Source organism: Podarcis muralis, chromosome 15, assembly GCF_964188315.1.
Source record: "Podarcis muralis chromosome 15, rPodMur119.hap1.1, whole genome shotgun sequence".
NCBI lineage: Eukaryota > Metazoa > Chordata > Lepidosauria > Squamata > Lacertidae > Podarcis > Podarcis muralis.
Window position 1 is genome coordinate 24,108,848 of NC_135669.1, and position 17,143 is coordinate 24,125,990.

Genomic DNA, 17,143 nt, shown 5'->3' on the forward strand with positions numbered 1-17,143 from the left:
CAGTGGAGCAACAGGGGTGCTTGTCTGTTCCATACAGGAAAATAAGCTACTGGTTTCAGGACCACAGGTGTGCTGCTATAGGTTTGCTTCACCCAATCCTCCTCTATTTCACCCAATCCTCCACTATTATTTTGAGGACGTATAGCACGAAATGGGTCTATGTGCATATAGCTGTATGAGTCAGATCTGCACATTGCTTCACGTATAATGGAGGCGTGGGGGTTCCCACATCAATAAGCGGTTGAGGGGCATGCATGAACCAGAACTTTGACTTCAGTGACAAGTAGGCTGCGTACCAATTGGTGGGTTTAGCAAAAGTGGGTGTGGCCAGACAGACCACTCCCCATTCAGGCAAGAAAGGAGTATCATCAGAACACACTCCAGCCCTTTAAAAGCTCTAGAGGAGGTCACAGGCAGTGTTGGAAATTAGCCAAGTGCCAGCTGTATTTTGTACCTGGCTTTCAGCCACTTGAGACCATGTGAAGATGCCAGGGTGCCAGGATGGCGCTTGAAATTTCCACCATCTGGAGGTGCATTCCTGGGGATCATTGGACTTAATACCACATCCTGCAGAATTCTATCAGTTATATTTTATCTGCTCAATCAGAATGAATTTCAGGAACCAAAATGATTTTTCTGTGCAGCCTGAGCAGGAACAGGCAACCATTGAGAAAAAGAGGTCGGAGGACACCATTATATTTGTGAACTGTCCCTGGATAAAGTGACTTTTCTTCTTTAAGTTCTCAAAGTTCTTAACCTAGCTCAAGGTTGTCATCTGAACTAGCCAGATCTTTAACTGATAATCAACCACAGTCAGTCCACACGGTCACAGTTCTTCCTAGACATGTTTCTTAATCCCTCTTTGGGTCAGGAATCTGAGATAAATTTGAGTAGCTGAGAAGGGTCCGAGGTTGACAATAAGAACATTACCTCCCAAGTCTTGCTGCACATCTCTCCTGCCTCTTTCCTTTCACAACTTAGACTTGCTCTGCTTTTTCAAAGATACGGGTTTAGGTTCAGTGAGATGAGGCAATTTTGAACTTGTAACTTTTGACGTTTGTGGGTCCTGCCTTTCTACAACCTTTGCCCTTTTATTTCATGTGCTGCTATGACACAGTTTTGCCGTTAGAGGGAGCTGCCCCCCAGCTGTCATTCCTTAGCACATGTCCTCAAGGCAAAATGTATACAGTACTGTACTCACTTGGAAATCGCAGACTGCTCACACACCATCCATTTACAACATTTAAAGCACATTAGTTCTCCCAAAGAATATTGTAGTTTGCTACAGGTGCTGGGAACTGAAGCTATGTGAGGGGCAAACTACCCTTTCCAAGATTCTTTGCAGAAGTCCATGTGCTTTTAAATGGATAGTGTGTATGCAGCCACCCAGGGCAGTGTGCTCCTTATTTCCTATATGTTTGAAGAAAAAGTGTTTTCTGAGGCAACTCCGATGAATATATCTTTTGAGAGGGTTAGGTCAGATGCCTAAACGTGCATCTAAGATGCAACTACAAATCACACCTTCCAATCTGGCTGCAAATCAGATTTTTAAGGCACACGTGCTTGTTGCCTTGCTCTTAGAGCAGAGAATTCTTGCTTTCCTAGTGCAGGAAAAAGATTGGCTTTTTTTCTTCAGAGAACCTTCTTACTCCAAAAAACAAAAGCATACAAACACAATCATAGCAATTCAGAGTGGTGTTTATTTCAAGGGCAATTTTCCCCCCAGTGTTCAAAATAATTTAGGTTGTGGAGGAGAGGTAATGGTCCCTTATGGTGCAGAAACAGGCTCTTGCATCCTCATGCGGCAACTCTGAGCTGTGTTTCTCAATTTGAATTGTTGGGGCACCAAACGTGTCACCCTGGAAAGTGCCACCTGATCCTTTTGTGTCCAGATCTCCCAGTGGCTTTGCCTCAGCCCGTGTGCTTTACTCATTATACTGCCCATATCACTACTAAACCTTGTTTGTTGTGCCCTGTCAAAGCACTATGCAATTGGTTATTATTGATCAGGAAAGCTGCTACTTTTTATTGTTTTAGAGCTGGAACTGAGAAGTAGGTGCTTGGCCAAGTTGCTAGGATTTGAGAATAGATCTTCTGGGTCCAAGTAATCTGTTGGGTGCAGGACTGACCCTAACCATAGGGGCTTCCTAGGAGCTTTCCCTTTGCCCTTTCCACTATCATGTCGGCTGACCCACCCAACCCATTTTGCCAGCCCAGAATGACAGCCTTGGGTTGCTACAAGCCTTAGAAGATAGTTATGAAACTGCCTCTGGGTTAATCCTCTGCCTCTTCCGCCCTCTTTCTGTGACAGCACAATGGTTCTGGTAGGATAAAGGGTAACTGGAATCAGCAGCTGTGCGTAGTAGAGGGGAGAGTAAGAAACCTGCCTTGGCTATTTCTTACATGCCCCTTCTGTTGCCAGGAATAATGGCTGGTCCTGAAGACTGTCCTAGTAACCGAAAGGAGTGCTCTCTGGCTCTTTGGCCAAAAGTATCCAACAGGCAGGGTGGGTCTATTGCAACCTCATCAGAAGTGGGCTTCTGTTTTGGCTATAATTGAGCAATGAGGGCAATATCATGCCTAACACATAAAAGTGTCTATGCTAAGCAAATGAACTAGTGCGCAGAATTAGGCATGGCTTAACTTGGGGGCTTGTTTACACGATCAGAAATACCTAAAGATGTCTCAGCGGTTTAAGCCAGGTTAGTTATTGTGAATCAGTACCACCTGCCGTCGTGGAAGAGCAATACTGGCATAATACTACACCTGTTCTTCTGGAGCAAAGCACTTGATCTGGCAGCGCCAACAGCGATGTCCACATGAAGTCATTTGCTGCTGAAGTTGCTGTGAGGGTACACTGCTGCTGTGTGAGAACACAGGTGCCAGCCCATCTCTATATTTTTGAGATCACTGAGCACTGTGCTTTCCTACGTCTATTAGAGATGGCAACTTTCCTACTTGTTATTGTACGATGAAAGGGAAGCAATACACAGGAACCCTGGATCTTGCCAGCCTTGCTGACTCCCTTCTCTCCAATCTCCAATTTGCCACTCAAAGTGGTACACAAATGAAGCATGTTAATGGAGGAGATATCTCTGAATCACACAGCAAAACTGTAGAGGACACCCGGTGTGGCTCTACCCAAGGCAGAGCTCGCCTGTCCTTTACAGTCTGCTCAGTTACAGGCAGCTGGGTTGAGGTTCTGCAGCTTGTGGCCATGATAGCTGCTTCTACCTTCCCTTTGGGAGGCCTAGCTGTAGACCTGTGTGGAGTGGCATAGCTTTGCATTGTTACTGTAATATGCCAGCATAGCTTTGTAGGTGACTTGTTTGCATCCCCTCCTTTTGCCCTGTGTTATTATCCCTCTAAAATCCCTTATATATTTCTGTTTCCTTTTCTTTCCGTTCTAATGTTTCATGATTTTCTTTTTCCAGTATGACAGATTAAACCTGATCAAAGTAAGAACTTGACTCTCTCTCTGTCTTGTTTTCTTTCTTACCTACCTACCTGCTGGTTCTCTGCTATTTCTTCCTTTAGCCTGTCACTTTGTCACCTTTTGTGATGATGATGATGTAAAACAAGGGGTCTGGAATCGAATTAGAAAGCCACATAACTGTGTGGAAGGGGAGTAGTATGGTAGGTTCTCTGAGTGAGATTCAACAAAGTTGTGTGTGCAGAATGAGGTCCGCTCATGCTATGGGTCTTTTCTCCTTCTCCTCCCCTTGCATGCCCCCCAACATCTTCTAAATTTGCTCTGGGCATTTGGAGGATAAACCAAAACAGGGGAAGGAGAGGAGGAGAAAAGTCCTCTTTCATAAGTGGACCTCATTCTGCACATGCATACACTGCTTTGCCCTATGTTGAGTTCCATCTTCTGTGTCCAAAAGTAATTCTGGCAGGTGTTTCCAAGAACTTCCCTGGGACTCAGGGACTGCTAAACTCTTTTGGACTTTACTCTTCTCCCCTTCACATGTTTTTGCTTCCACTCTCAGGACAGAGAGATAGCTGCGTGGTTTTCCTTGTAGTGAACCCATTTCAACCTCCATTATCATTTTAGTTGCCCCTTTCTCTTCCTTCCCCAACTTTACAGGTTTATTTGTTTTTTGGTCAGCACTATATGTGGCATTCTAACAGTAGGCATACCATAAAATCTTATTACTTAAAAAAATAAATAAATACTGAGAACATTTATATCCCACCCTTTCCCCAGAATAAGGCAACTACAAACAAAGTCCTTCAAACTACAATTTAGTGTGTGTGTGTGTGTGTGTGAGAGAGAGAGAGAGAGAGAGAGAGTGTAACTGCAAAAACATCCAATTAAAGTCAGCTAAAAAGGAAAGGTTCCTGTTTCCCTACACACACACACACACACACACACACACACACACACACACACACCCTTGGGGTCATGTCAGTAAAGAGAAAGCATGGGAAAGCTCCCAAAGGAAGAAATTAAGAGTTAAGGTGCAGCCACTAAAAAAGCCCTAGGTGCCAATGAGATCTTAAATACCTAAGCAGATGGTCTTTCAAGTGTCCCAGTCCTATATCATTTAGAGCAGGGGTCAGCAAACTTTTTCAGCAGGGGGCTGGTCCACTGTCCCTCAGATCTTGTGGGGGGCCAGCAGTGGCGTAGCGTGGGTGGTCAGCACCCGGGGCAAGGCAAGTAATTTGCGCCCCCTAACCCGTGGATTTGCACCCCCTAACCCGTGGATTTGCCCTAACCCCAGATGTTGCGCCCGGTGCGGCCGGCCCCCCCTGCACCCCCCACGCTACGCCACTGGGGGCCAGACTATAATTTGGGGAGGGGGGGAAATGAATGAATTCCTATGTCCCACAAATAACCCCTAGATCCATTTTAAATAAAAGGACACATTCTACTCATGTAAAAACACGCTGATTCTTGGACCGTCCGTGGCCTGGATTTAGAAGGCGATTGGGCCGGATCTGGCCCCCTGGCCTTAGTTTGCCTACCCATGATTTAGGGCTTTAAAAGTCAAACCACCAATTTGAATTGACCATAGAAAGTGAGTGGAGGCCAGTATATGAAAGTGACTGGAGGCCAGTATTCATTGGAATGAGAGAGTCACATGCTCCCTCTAACCTTCTCCCATCAAGCTTCGGCATTTTGGACCAGCTGCAGTTTGGGAACGCCTTTTAATGGCGGCTCTGTGTAGAGCAGCTCGCAACACTTCACGGGATAAGAAGCCAAAGCATCTTTCGTTGTGACCCCCTCTTGTATCCCAAGGAAATAATGCAGTTGGTGCACCAGCAGGAGCTGTGTGAGCCCACTCCTGGCAACCGCTGTTGCTTTTGCATTTGCATTTGGGCTCAGATCCAAGTTCACAAGTGCTTCCAAACTGTAGCCTAATGTCTTTTCATTCCCTTTCCTAATAATTCCTAGCACTGAATGTGCCTTTTCCACTGTTGCATCACCTTGTGAGCTTTTCACTATGTTTCCTCCCGATTGCTTATGGCAGGAAAAAAAAAAATAATTGTGGCTCCAGGATGGTATATTTTAACTCAATAGAGACTCATTCTAATGTTCACATAAAACTAATGTAATGTCATATTTCAGTTAGAGCAGGCTAATCTTCATGTGGATGCAAATTACCTGAACCACATAGGGTCCATGCTTTATGCAAGCAGACTGCCATGAAAATTGTGACCTTCATGGTCTATTCTTCTGCAGCAGCTGAAAGTAAACTATGAATCGGGCTGGTTGGCCTTTCTGTTGCAGCTGAGGAACCTATAAAAGGACACAATCAAGTCATGAATGAATGAATGAATGAATGAATGGTGGAAAATTCAGTGCTGAAGGTCCTGCCATTTAAGCTGGCAAAAGTGCAGACTCTGTGTATTTGTTGAGGACCAAAATGCAACAAAACAACGACACTACAAACTGGCTTATAACAAAGCCTGGAGATACTGTAAACATGGAGTGGATAAATGTACAACTTTATCCACTCCATGTACATTTATCGACTCCATGTTTACAGTATCTCCAGGCTTTGTTTTGCACATGGCACCTTAGTATGTTTGTTGCTTGAATGGTTACAGGTCTATCTCTATTCTAGTTATTATTCTAGTAAATTTGGTTTTAAACTTATAAGCCAGTTTGTGGTGTTGTTGTTTTGTTGCATTATTATTACTGTCACCACATTCGATACTTTGTGTATATACTTTGTTGAGGACCAGACAGGTGTGGGCGGAGTCTGTAGGGGCATTTAAAAGTGTGGATGTGCTGTCCAGCTTCTTGTATACTCCCCAGCCCCACCTTCCACAGCTTGAACCTGCTTATACAGATGTAGTTAATGTAAGGGATTACAGGATCAGGCCTGTTAAAAGAAGTGGGCATCATAAGGTTTGCATCCAGCTAATTTCTGCTCAGAGCAGACCCACTGAAATCAACAGATCTCTTAATGTCTATTAATTCCAGTGGGTTTACTCTTGAGTATGACTAGCGTTGGGTGCAACCCTAAGTGTGCTCTTAAGGAAGAACCCACCATTGCTTTATTTTGCTGATGAGAAAAATAAAACAGAGAGAAGTGTCCAAACTTTACCTAGATGAGCATTTATATTACAGCAGCAATTCTAGCTTTACAGGCTTGATTTTTCCTTACACCTCCATGTCTTCCATTGTACAGTTTTGAATTTGATGTGAAAGCCCCAGGAGGATTGCTAATCAATCACTGCTTGGCATTTCCAGGTTAGCAGTGACATACCAAGTATGAATGAGGACGCTCATTTCCTGCTTGTTACAATTTGGCCATTTTGGGATAAGTGCCAAAAATTGTGTTCTGGGACCCTTCACATTCCATGTCGTCTCTAACATTTCCCTCGTCTGGTTTTAGTGGTCATTACCAAAATTTGGTATAATCCTTTCTCTTTAATTCCCCCTTTCTTCACCTAGTGCCAGAACCTCCATACTAACTGATTCTTTTTTTATTTTTATTTTGTCCTTACAGAAAAGCCAGAGTTGGTACAATGTAAGTATCTCAGCTTCCTTTATCCCTTGATGCATGCATGGAAGGAGGGTGGGAAGGAGATAGAGGTGGGATGGGTGAGAAGAGGTCTTAGAGTTACATCGGACATTTGAATTCTGAAATGGGGATGTGGGGCAGATAGATATTGGAGCCAGCAAGAGCATTGGCTTGATAAAGAAAGATTTTTTAGTGGATGAGCAGGTACGTGTGCTGGCCTGCACATCATGGATTTCCTCCTGGCCTTCATTGTGACTTCCGCTGGATCCTAGAAAAGGGTGTGGTTTTTTGTTACCAGAGCAGCCAGATGGCAGAGATGAAAATGGTTTGAGGAATTTGAGGCTGGGGGAAAAAGACCTCTTCTTTTAGAATTTGCAATACCCTGACTGATGCCATTCCCCTCTTCCTTGTTTGTACCTATCATAAGAAGAATCTTCTGATTCTTCCTCTCTCCTCAGATTGAGCTCTGTGTGGACATGCCCCAAAGTTATTAAATAGGCATCACTAAGGACATCAGTTCCTTTGTACCATGAGCTCTTGATTTGTTTTTCTGGAGAACTCTGGCTGTAAATTAGCCAAGACATATTTCTGTGCTGCTTTTTGTGAGTTTCCAGGCCATATTCCTGGATTGTGGTCTGACCCCTTGCTGGACAGATTCTCTGATGGGAATACTCCCTTCTATGCTTCCATTTGGAGCTTGTGTATGTTTTTTAAGACAGTGTTGGCTAACAGCAACCTGTGACCTTCTAGAGCAGAAGTCCAATGATACGTGCAGGGCTTCAGATTTGGCACCCCTGTTTTAAGGGCACAGAGGCAGGCTTCCTCCGCATATATGCCAAGCTAATAAGATTTGACATGCTCTTTCCTCATCCTCTTGAGAATCTAGATGCCCCATTTTGGTTTTCTGATATCTGATTTTAGGGATGTACAGTATTTCAGCTTCCTTCCACCTTTAACGTCCTTGGAGTGGGTAGTGGAGAATGTGTGACCCTCCAGACACTTCTGAGCTATAGCTCCTATCATCCTTAACCATTAGCTTTGCTGACTGGGGCTGGGGAAGTTGGTCCAACATAAGGAAGGCCACAGGTTTCCCCTGCCTCACTTAATTCCTTCCCATCCATTATCACCATAGAATCTCTGATGCAGGGAAAGAAATGCAGACATTCAGTATTGGTTCCTCCCACCATAAAAACCAGATGCTCTCTTTTTCCAGTCCTCTTTCCAGTGCCCTTGACTAAAGACCATGCAATGCTGACACAGAGTGATGTGAATGATGCAAAGATGCCTTAGGTCTGCAGCTGGGGCAGCCTTGAAAATATGTCAGTATAGTCTCAGCTCTCTGAAACTCATAATCCCTTATGCCAAACCAGAGGAAGCTATTGAAAGCAGACACTCAATGTTCTGTGTGGACGCAAGTGCCATATTGGGAAGAAATCTGTGCCCCAAGGCCTTGGCTACGAACGTTATCTGCCTAAGATCATGTTTTGAGTCCCAGAAAATGTCTGCTAAATTGCAGATGGGTTGATCTATTGATTACAGGCAAATATGTATAAGGCAGGCTATTTTTAACAACTTGCCAGATAGCCATAGGCAACCAGGAACCCCAAGCAAGCTGAGAGGGCTGGAGGAGGAGAGACGATTCACTCCAGTTTGCTTGGTAGAAGGCTTTGTTTGTTTACTAGCCTGTCAAGAGACTAGAAGTCTGTGTTTCCATGCCAGCCATGAAGGATGGGGCTTCTCTTTTGCAGCTGCCATTGTGGAAACAGGCTACTAGCCCAACTGGCTGGTAAACATTTTTTGCAGGCTAGTAGCTTTTATGGGCTTATTTACAAGGTCGATATGTGAACGTGTGCACAGTTTCTGAAAAATGTTTTGAAATTTGAGATAGTGGTTCCAGTGGAACGGGGGTACAGTACCACGCAACAAACTCCTAAAGCTTGTTACCTGTCTCCTGAGGGAAGAAGGTGTACAGGAGGTAGTCTCAGCAGAAGCAAATCCAAGGAATATTTGTCTTTGGATCTTTCAGCCTTAGAATTTAGTTTAATAATGAGATCTGTTGGTGTCTACAGAACCTAAACTTTGTCTAAAATTAGAGCTCCACCTTTGTAATAGAGGGCTGCTGGATAGGAAGGAGGGGTGATCCCCCCCCCCCAATTATATGGGCTTTTAAAAAAAGCCCTAAACCCTTTAAGATCTGATGTAGCATGCTTCTTTGATTTATATTTGGTTAACAAAACTGGGAGGAAAAATGACATGTTGATTTTACATACTGAAAACATATTCCATGTGTTTTCTAGTAGCATGTTGCCGGTGCAGTTTAAAAAATTAAGTGGAATAAGGAAGACATGAAAAACTGTTAACATACTGATTTTAGTATTCCACAAGAACTCTGTGTGCACATATAGCATGCACACACTTCTTGGGTATAGTCACCTGAAAATAGTTTATTACTGCACAGTTTGACTGTATGGTATACATTCATTACATTACCAAGTAATGTTACGAAATAATGTATTGCTAGAAATAGAACAATATTTCATGGAGGGGGGTGGGAATCACTGCAGAACATCTTCCATTACAGAAAGTATCACTGGTCTGGTCCCAAATGATGTGACCACTTGTAGTCTCCCTAGTTTATTTTGCCTTCTGCTGCAGGATGACAGCTTTGATCTCTACTATGAGCACAACCAAGAACTGTGTTGACATGGGCTCCTTCAAGCTTCTCCTGTCTCTAGCAGTCAACTTCAAGTACTATGGCTGGTCCTGATTAATGCTTCTTGCTCCATCTCCTTCCCTGATCAAGCCAACCAGGAATAACCTGCTGCAGGCAACCGTGTCCCATTAATGGGCAAACAAATGAGAAGCTATAGGCTTCCTTTCTCTGTGTGTCCTGCTCAGGGAGGGGGTGTATATGAGCCCCACCAGGAGCATTCATTGGCCATGGTCTGTCCATGAAAGCATATAATGCTAAGGGGAAGGAATCCTTGTTGCAATATTTGCAACAATCATAAGTTAAATGGTACATGTGTCAAGCTTCCGGAGTTTATTCCTATAACAAGGTTTTGGCTTTCAGGTAGATATAATTGACGTTTTTAGCCACAAAAGCTAGACCCCAGGCTATACATTTTAAACTATATGCAGAGGGAGGGGAGTCCTAGAAGAAAACGACCATGCCATCTCCAGACTTTCTGAATCCGGGATTGTCTCTAGTTTGCACCGACACAAGAGACGTTAGCAGGAACTGGGAAGCCATTTTGAAGAAACATGGCAGCATGGCTGGTTCTCAAGAGGTCCCGTTTTCATGGAAAACGGGAGGAGCAATGAAAGCCAATTGGAGTTAGATGGGGAATCCCCTCAAGTCTTAAGATCATTTTTTTTTGCTTTGTGGAGGAATGCAACTGACACAAATATTGCAGCTGCATGAAGTTGTTCAGGAATAGAATCCAATCTCCCACTTGCAAATCTTTCCTGAAACACCCTTGTGGAGGACGGGTTAGGTGTCAAAGTGTTCCAGATTCCAGAATCACTATTTTGGAAAGAAATATCACATTTGGAACCTGGCTATGTGAATAGCAAGTAATGTGGCTAGATGCATACAGAGAGATCTGAGTTCTTAAGAGGACGGGCATAATAGTAAGAGCTTGATGGTGAAAGGTAGAAGGTGACATTTCCCCCTTGCCGCATAGCTCTCTGTGTTTCTGTGGTTTGTGTGTGCATGCAAGTGTCTTACTGTTGGCATGTCCTCTTTATTTTATTTCTGTTCTCTTGTTTCTTCTCCATGTATTTTCAGCATGAACGACAGCACATCCGCAGAGTAAGCACTGGCTGTGTACTTCTGGGTTATTTTATCCTAGTTCTACTTTCCCCTTTCACCAGGTAAAAACAAGCAGTGCTGAAATAGGGCCAGTCCCCCAACTGAAGTTTGCAAATTCGGCTGTTTTGCTGTGCCAGTGACACCTATTGTTTGTTACACTTTGGGTTACCTGGTCCTGAATACTTAGGAAGCTCTGCCTAAAATTAGACAGAAGTTAGCCCTCTTTAGCATTCCTTTATCCATGCAGTTAACAGTTTGCAGCAGTGATTCTGCTGTTCTTATTGTATAGGCTTCCCATGCATTTGAGGACCTTGGCTCCCCAGTGCATGCTGGGAACCTACAGAAGTTAAGAGCGGGTAAAATTATCAATAGAACACAACTGGAAACCCCAAAATGTGTACATGAAAAGAAGTGTACATAAAATAATATTATCAATTAAACACGGGGGGGGGGGGGACAGCAAGAGGTGTTAAAACACAGCACATGTAACTAAATTTGTGTGTCTGGTTAGGGTTGTGGAAATGAGAAAGAATCCATACTTTGGTTTTTAGTCATGCGAATGATGGAATGTCTAGCAAGGGCTGTTCTTCACCAACCATCCTCTGAATTGTGCCTTAGAATAGGTGCAAGCCGTCTCTTAAGAGCTCCAGTTTCTTGTTGGTACCATTGGAAGCACTGGCCCTATTCCTGCTGTTTTTTTTACTGGCGTTCTTATCTCTGTCGAGCCTCCTGTGCTGATATTATCCTTTCTTTACTAGGCTGCTTTGCCCTGCATTATCCTTTTTGGTCCACAGAGGCCGCTCCTTCCCACATTCCTGTTTCATTCTTTTCCGTGGCAATAGCAAGTCCCACCTGTGTGTTTCTGTATAATCCCAAGTCTGTGTTTGCTTAGCCTCCCAAATGATTTTCAACATACGTTTCATTTGCATGCAGAATGCATGGAGGCCATTCAGTTCCAGGTTCTAATCCTGATTATTAAGAGGGTGCATATTTTTCCTTGCATGGTGAAGGAGCTGCCTTCCTCCTTAGCTGCCTACCTCCCCAACCCCCTGGATCCCTTGAGCACTAATAATAATAATAATAATAATAATAATAATAATAATAATAATAATATTTTATTTGTAACCCGCCCTCGCTGGCTGGAGCCGGGCTCAGGGCGGCTAACATCATGAAACTAAGACAGTATACAAAGATCATAAGAACATAAAAACAGGCAATCAATTAGTCTTAAAATTAGTTCAGAGCAAATTAAAATCTGGACAGATGTCAGTCCACAGGTAAAATTGAGAGTGGTTAATATTCTCCAGGGCCAACTGTTACCACTGGTTTTATAAAGGACCTGTGTGCAGGCTAGGAGACCTATTTAATGCTTGTTCTTATACAGAAAGAAAAGAATCAGACTGAACCCTGACCAAAGGCCTGGCGGAACAGCTCCGTCTTGCAGGCCCTGCGGAAAGATGTCAAATCCTGCAGGGCCCCAGTTTCTTGTGAGAGAGCATTCCACCAGGCTGGGGCCACGGCCGAAAAGGCCTTGGCTCTCGTCGAGGCCAGTCTAATCTTCCTGGGGCCTATGATCTTCAGGGTGTTATTATTTGCAGACCTTAAGGTCCTTCGTGGGGCATACCAGGAAAAGCGGTTCCATAGGTACAAGAGTCCTAGACCGTATATGGCTTTAAATGTTAAAACCAGCACCTTAAACCTGATCCTGTACTCCCACCAGGAGCCAGTGTAGCTGGTATAGCACTGTATGAATGTGCTCCCCCAGTGAGGACCCCGTGAAGAGTCTCGCCGCGGCATTCTGCACCCGCTGGAGTTTCTGGGTCAGTCTCAAGGGCAGCCCCACGTAGAGTGAGTTACAATAATCAAGCCTGGAGGTGACCGTCGCGTGGATCACAGTGGCGAAGTCAGGGCGAGAGAGATAAGGGACCAACTGCTTAGCTCTGCGGAGATAAAAAAATGCTGCCTTTGTTGTAGCTCTAACCTGCGCCACCATAGAAAGGAAGGCGTCGAAGATTACGCTTGACGGAAGGCGCTGGCGCTAATTGCGCTCCGCAAAGGATGGGAGGTTATAAGATGATGAGGTTTATAAGATGCCATGATGTCATCTTATGGTGGAATTGGCAGAACTGCAAGCGTAGTTTTGAGAGGTCTACATGGTATGCCCAACAGAGCAGAAATGGGACAAAGGCAGAGCAGGTGAAAGGCAGAGCAAAGACTTTCTCCATGAGCTGGGAAAAATGGCTTTGTGAGTCATAGGCCGCCTCTGTATAATGCACAGCACTGCAGGACCTGGCTTAAATCAGCCATGCTTTGGTTTCACAATACCTTCAGTAGGCTTTATTGGCTGGTGCAGAAGCAGGTATTGTGAGTTTTGTCTGTTTGGTTTGTTCTTTTTTTTTTTTTAAGGAAAAAAGTAAGGTAAGGCTGGGGGAGACTTGGGAAAGCTTATACTCCCCTCTCATTTCTTCCTCTTGCTGGTTCCATCCTCTTTCCTTTGTTTTTCTTCTCTCTCTCTCTCTCTCTCTCTCTCTCTCTCTCTCTCTTTCTTCTTATAAATTTGCAAAAACAAAGCAGAACTTTAAAAAAACACAACTTTTGTATTTAAGCAGGGACACACATTTCAGTAACATGCAAGAATGCAGAAATAAGCAGTACAATTAAATTACAATTAACCAATACAATGAAACAAATTAAAAGAATAAATATTAAAATCACAGACAAATAAAATTCAACAGTAGAATTAAATTACAATTAACCAGTCAAAATTAATACAATACAATTAAAATTACAGTGAGAGGGAGCTTAAGTTTGTTCACATTCTCTAGAAAAAATAATTACTATTGGCGGGCAGAGGGCTAAACATGGGTTTTTTTCTTTCTTTCTAAATATCAGGTTATTGTCCTTGAAGTCTTAGGCTTTTTCACTTTACAAAAGTTAGTACATCATTTTTTTTTTTAAAAAATGAAGTTATCACAGAAGGTAAAGGTTAACTTAGTTCCTCCCCACATACCCCCCCTCCCACTCCCCAGGGCTGTAGCCTCCTTCTTGTTGCCAAGTTCTTTTTATTGGGATTAAACATTGAGAGAAAACCTACCTCTGCACAAATGCTCTGAGCACACCGGAACATTCTCAGTCATGCCTGCAAAGCACATGCAAGGCTGCTTTTCTCTGCTGAGCAATAAAGGGATTTGAGCACTCAGCTTCTGGTTCTCTCTCTCTCTCTCTCTCTCTCTCTCTCTCTCTCTCTCTCTCTCTCTCCCTCTCCCTCTCCCTCTCCCTCTCTCTCTCTCTCTCTCTCTCTCTCTCTCACACACACACACACACAGAGAAAAGCAGGCCACAACTTTCCTCCAGTTAGACATATTTTAAAAGGTCAGCTGCAACATACAGGCATAAACACTTGCTCTGGGGCAATAAATACCTGCTCTGGCAGGCAGCCTTTGAAACATACCAATCACTAGCAGTTGTTTGGCTCGTGAATGCTCAAAGCAGTCTGTGTGCGTCATTACGATCACATTTCCAACAAACCTGTGACGTAGGTCAGTACTGCGACCTCCCCAACACCATCATTATCGGCCCTTATTGCGAGCCTGGAAGAATGTTGCATTTGAACCGTTGGGAGCTGTCCTGCACCGAGTCATATGACTTGGTCCGCCTAGCTCAGCACTGCCCACTACCTGGGCAGACGGACAGCTGCTCTTCAGACACCTTCTGCATGCCCTCTCCACCACTGAGCTACAGCCCTGCTCTCATGCTCTCTGCCTATGTGCTACACCAGGTCCACCTGTGTTTGCGCCTAAAAGAGTTTCAGTCTAGGGTTGCATATGAAACACCTGTCTAAAACAGGCAGTGGCAAATTGTTGTTTGAACCTGTGTGAAATCCAAGGGCTCGTGCATGCATGTGTGTGTCTGTTCAATCTACTATTGTGGGAACAGAGCACCTTTGCAGGTACCTTTTGACTTTATAGGTCAACACTGGAAAACTTTAAAAGTTTGCTGTGTGAAATTTAACCCATGTGAATCAACTGGCCTCTAAACTTCTGTTTGATATCCTCTGCTCGAAAAAGACCAGAACTGGCTGGCCAGCATGCCCCTGGTGGGACGGACGCAGGGGGCACTATGGTCTCAACCGCTGAGCCTCTGAGTCTCTTGGGCTTGCTGATTGCAAGGTTGGCAGTTTGAATCTGCGTGATGGGGTGAGCTCCCGTTGCTCTGTCCCAGCTCCCACCAACCTAGCAGTTCGAAAGTATACCAGTGCGAGTAGATAAATAGGTACCGCTGCGGCGGGAAGGTAAATGGCGTTTCCTTGTGTGCTGGCTTTCGTAACAGTGTCTCGTTGCACCAGAAGCGGTTTAGCCATACTGGCCACATGACCCGGAAAGCTGTCTGTGGACAAACACTGTCCCCCTCGGCCTGAAAGCGGAGATGAGCGCTGCACCCTATAATTGAACTTGACTGGACTTAACCATCCATGAGTCCTTTACCTTTTTGACCTTTTACCATAGTAGCATGAGCTAGGAATTTGCTGAGTCAGATCTCCCCTCAGTTGCAGACTCCTAGCTAGGTGGCTCTCCCAGGCTCAGAGCCCCTTCTCTCTCTTCTGGAAAACTGAAATTGATCAGAGGTGCCACCTTAAATGTGTGTTTTGGGGGTTTTGGGTTTTTTTGGAAAGCTTACTGAAATAAGCGTGAGAGATAAGTGCAAGTTCAACCTCCCTAATTTCTGATTCTCTGACTTCTCAGTGTGAAACCCTCAGGAAGGGTGCTCCACCCTACCACTGACATTAGCAGGACCCACTGCTTGGGGGGATTCCCAGAGATAGTGGGGTCTACAGCAGCCAGCCCATGGAACCAGTGTGATGCATATGTATCAGCTCCCCCTGCTGGTTGCAATACACAATGCAGCCTGTGCGAAAAACATTGAAGCTGCAATCCTGTGCCTTATTACCCCGTGGAGCAAATCCCAGTGGAGTTAATTGGACTTTCTTCTGAGTTGGATCAGGCTGCCAGGGTAATTTTATTCTCTCAAATATATAGGACCCTAACCTGCTTCATAACTCCTGTCCTTTGAGATTGGCATGGCAGACACCCCCACTGCAGGCATAGGCGAACTCCAGCCCTCCAGATGTTTGGGACTACAATTCCCATCATCCCTAGCTAACAGGACCAGTGGTCAGGGATGATGGGAATTGTTGTCCCAAACATCTGGAGGGCCAGAGTTTGCCTATGCCTGCCCTACTGGCTCCCACTGCGAACCTTTTAGATTGTATCTTACCACAACCCTTGAATTAGAACGGAGTGTGCATCTGTGGCCATGTTCACAATGCACATTTCAGAGAGCCAGTGTGGTGTAGTGGTTAGAATGTTGGACTAGGACTTGGGAGGCCTGGGTTCAAATCCCAATTCCGATCCATACCATGGGTGCAGGAGTTTAGGATCGAATCAATTGATCTAATGTTGTGGTGTCATGGTTATAATTCCATGCTAAGACTTGGGAGACCAAAATAACCACGGAGAGGGGGAGAACCCAAGTGCAGCATCTTGAGCTCCTTGGTGGGGAAAGGTTGGATTAAATGCAATAAATAAATAAAGTGTAGTTCCTTAAGGGTGCTGAGAGTTGTTAGGAGATCCCTCTTCTCCTCACAGACCTGCAATTCCCAGAGTGGTTTAACAACCAGTCCCTCTCCACGGGAAACTCTGGAAACTGTATCTCTTTGAGGGGAAAAGGAGGCTAACCCCTCTCAGCACCCTTAACAGATTACAGCTCCAATAATTCTTGGGGGGGGGGGCATTCCTGTTTAAAATGGCACCATAGCACTTTAAATGCACGGCAGTGTGTGTCCTTCCTTGTTTCTCCTTTTCCTATCCACCCCCTGCTGACGTTTCAAGGCCTCCCAGTTTCTTCTCTGCAGTCAGCTTGGATTTCCTGTCCAGAGATTTTTCAGGGTGTTTTCTCTCTCTCTCAAAAACAAACAGCTGGAGCCTATGAAACAGTTATTCCCCTGTGAAATCTGCCTCGCCCACCCACCCTCTTCCCAGTGCCATCCTGTCCCAGCTCCCTGTGTTTGCTGTAGAGTTAATGTTTACCACCCCGCCTCCGCATCTTTGGAGAGCTGCTCCTTTTTCTTCAGGGGTGGAGCTGGGCGTCCGGAGATAGGAGACAACATCTTCCTTATCAGTATCTAATAGGTTTTCTCATCATCCAGGAACCAGAGATAAGGGGGTACTCCTTTAAATCAGCACAGGGGAGACACAGGCATTGACTCTAAACCAGCCAGGCTGCAGCTGGGGGCCAAATTATAAACCAGGTGTTGCCATGTAGGTGTTGCATGCAGCCAGCATCAGAGCTT

General features: G+C 44.7%; 1 protein-coding gene across 10 annotated transcripts in view; it reads left to right on the forward strand.

Moving 5' to 3' along the window:
- The window catches only part of GRAMD1B (GRAM domain containing 1B), a 209,058-nt gene that overhangs the window by 150,511 nt on the left and 41,404 nt on the right, over positions 1-17,143 (forward strand). For 6 of the 10 annotated variants that reach the window (XR_013390914.1, XM_077919744.1, XM_077919748.1 and 3 more), the window contains 2 exons: positions 6,966-6,986; positions 10,771-10,794. The exons of 2 other annotated variants lie outside the window; for them this stretch is intronic. Coding sequence is in view for 6 of the 8 variants with exons in the window: in XM_077919744.1 (XP_077775870.1) it covers positions 6,966-6,986; positions 10,771-10,794 (45 nt within the window). In the remaining 2 variants the exon portion in view is untranslated. The remainder of the gene's footprint in view (positions 1-6,965; positions 6,987-10,770; positions 10,795-17,143) is intronic. 2 more of the 10 variants (XR_013390915.1, XM_028707618.2) reach the window with 1 other exon arrangement.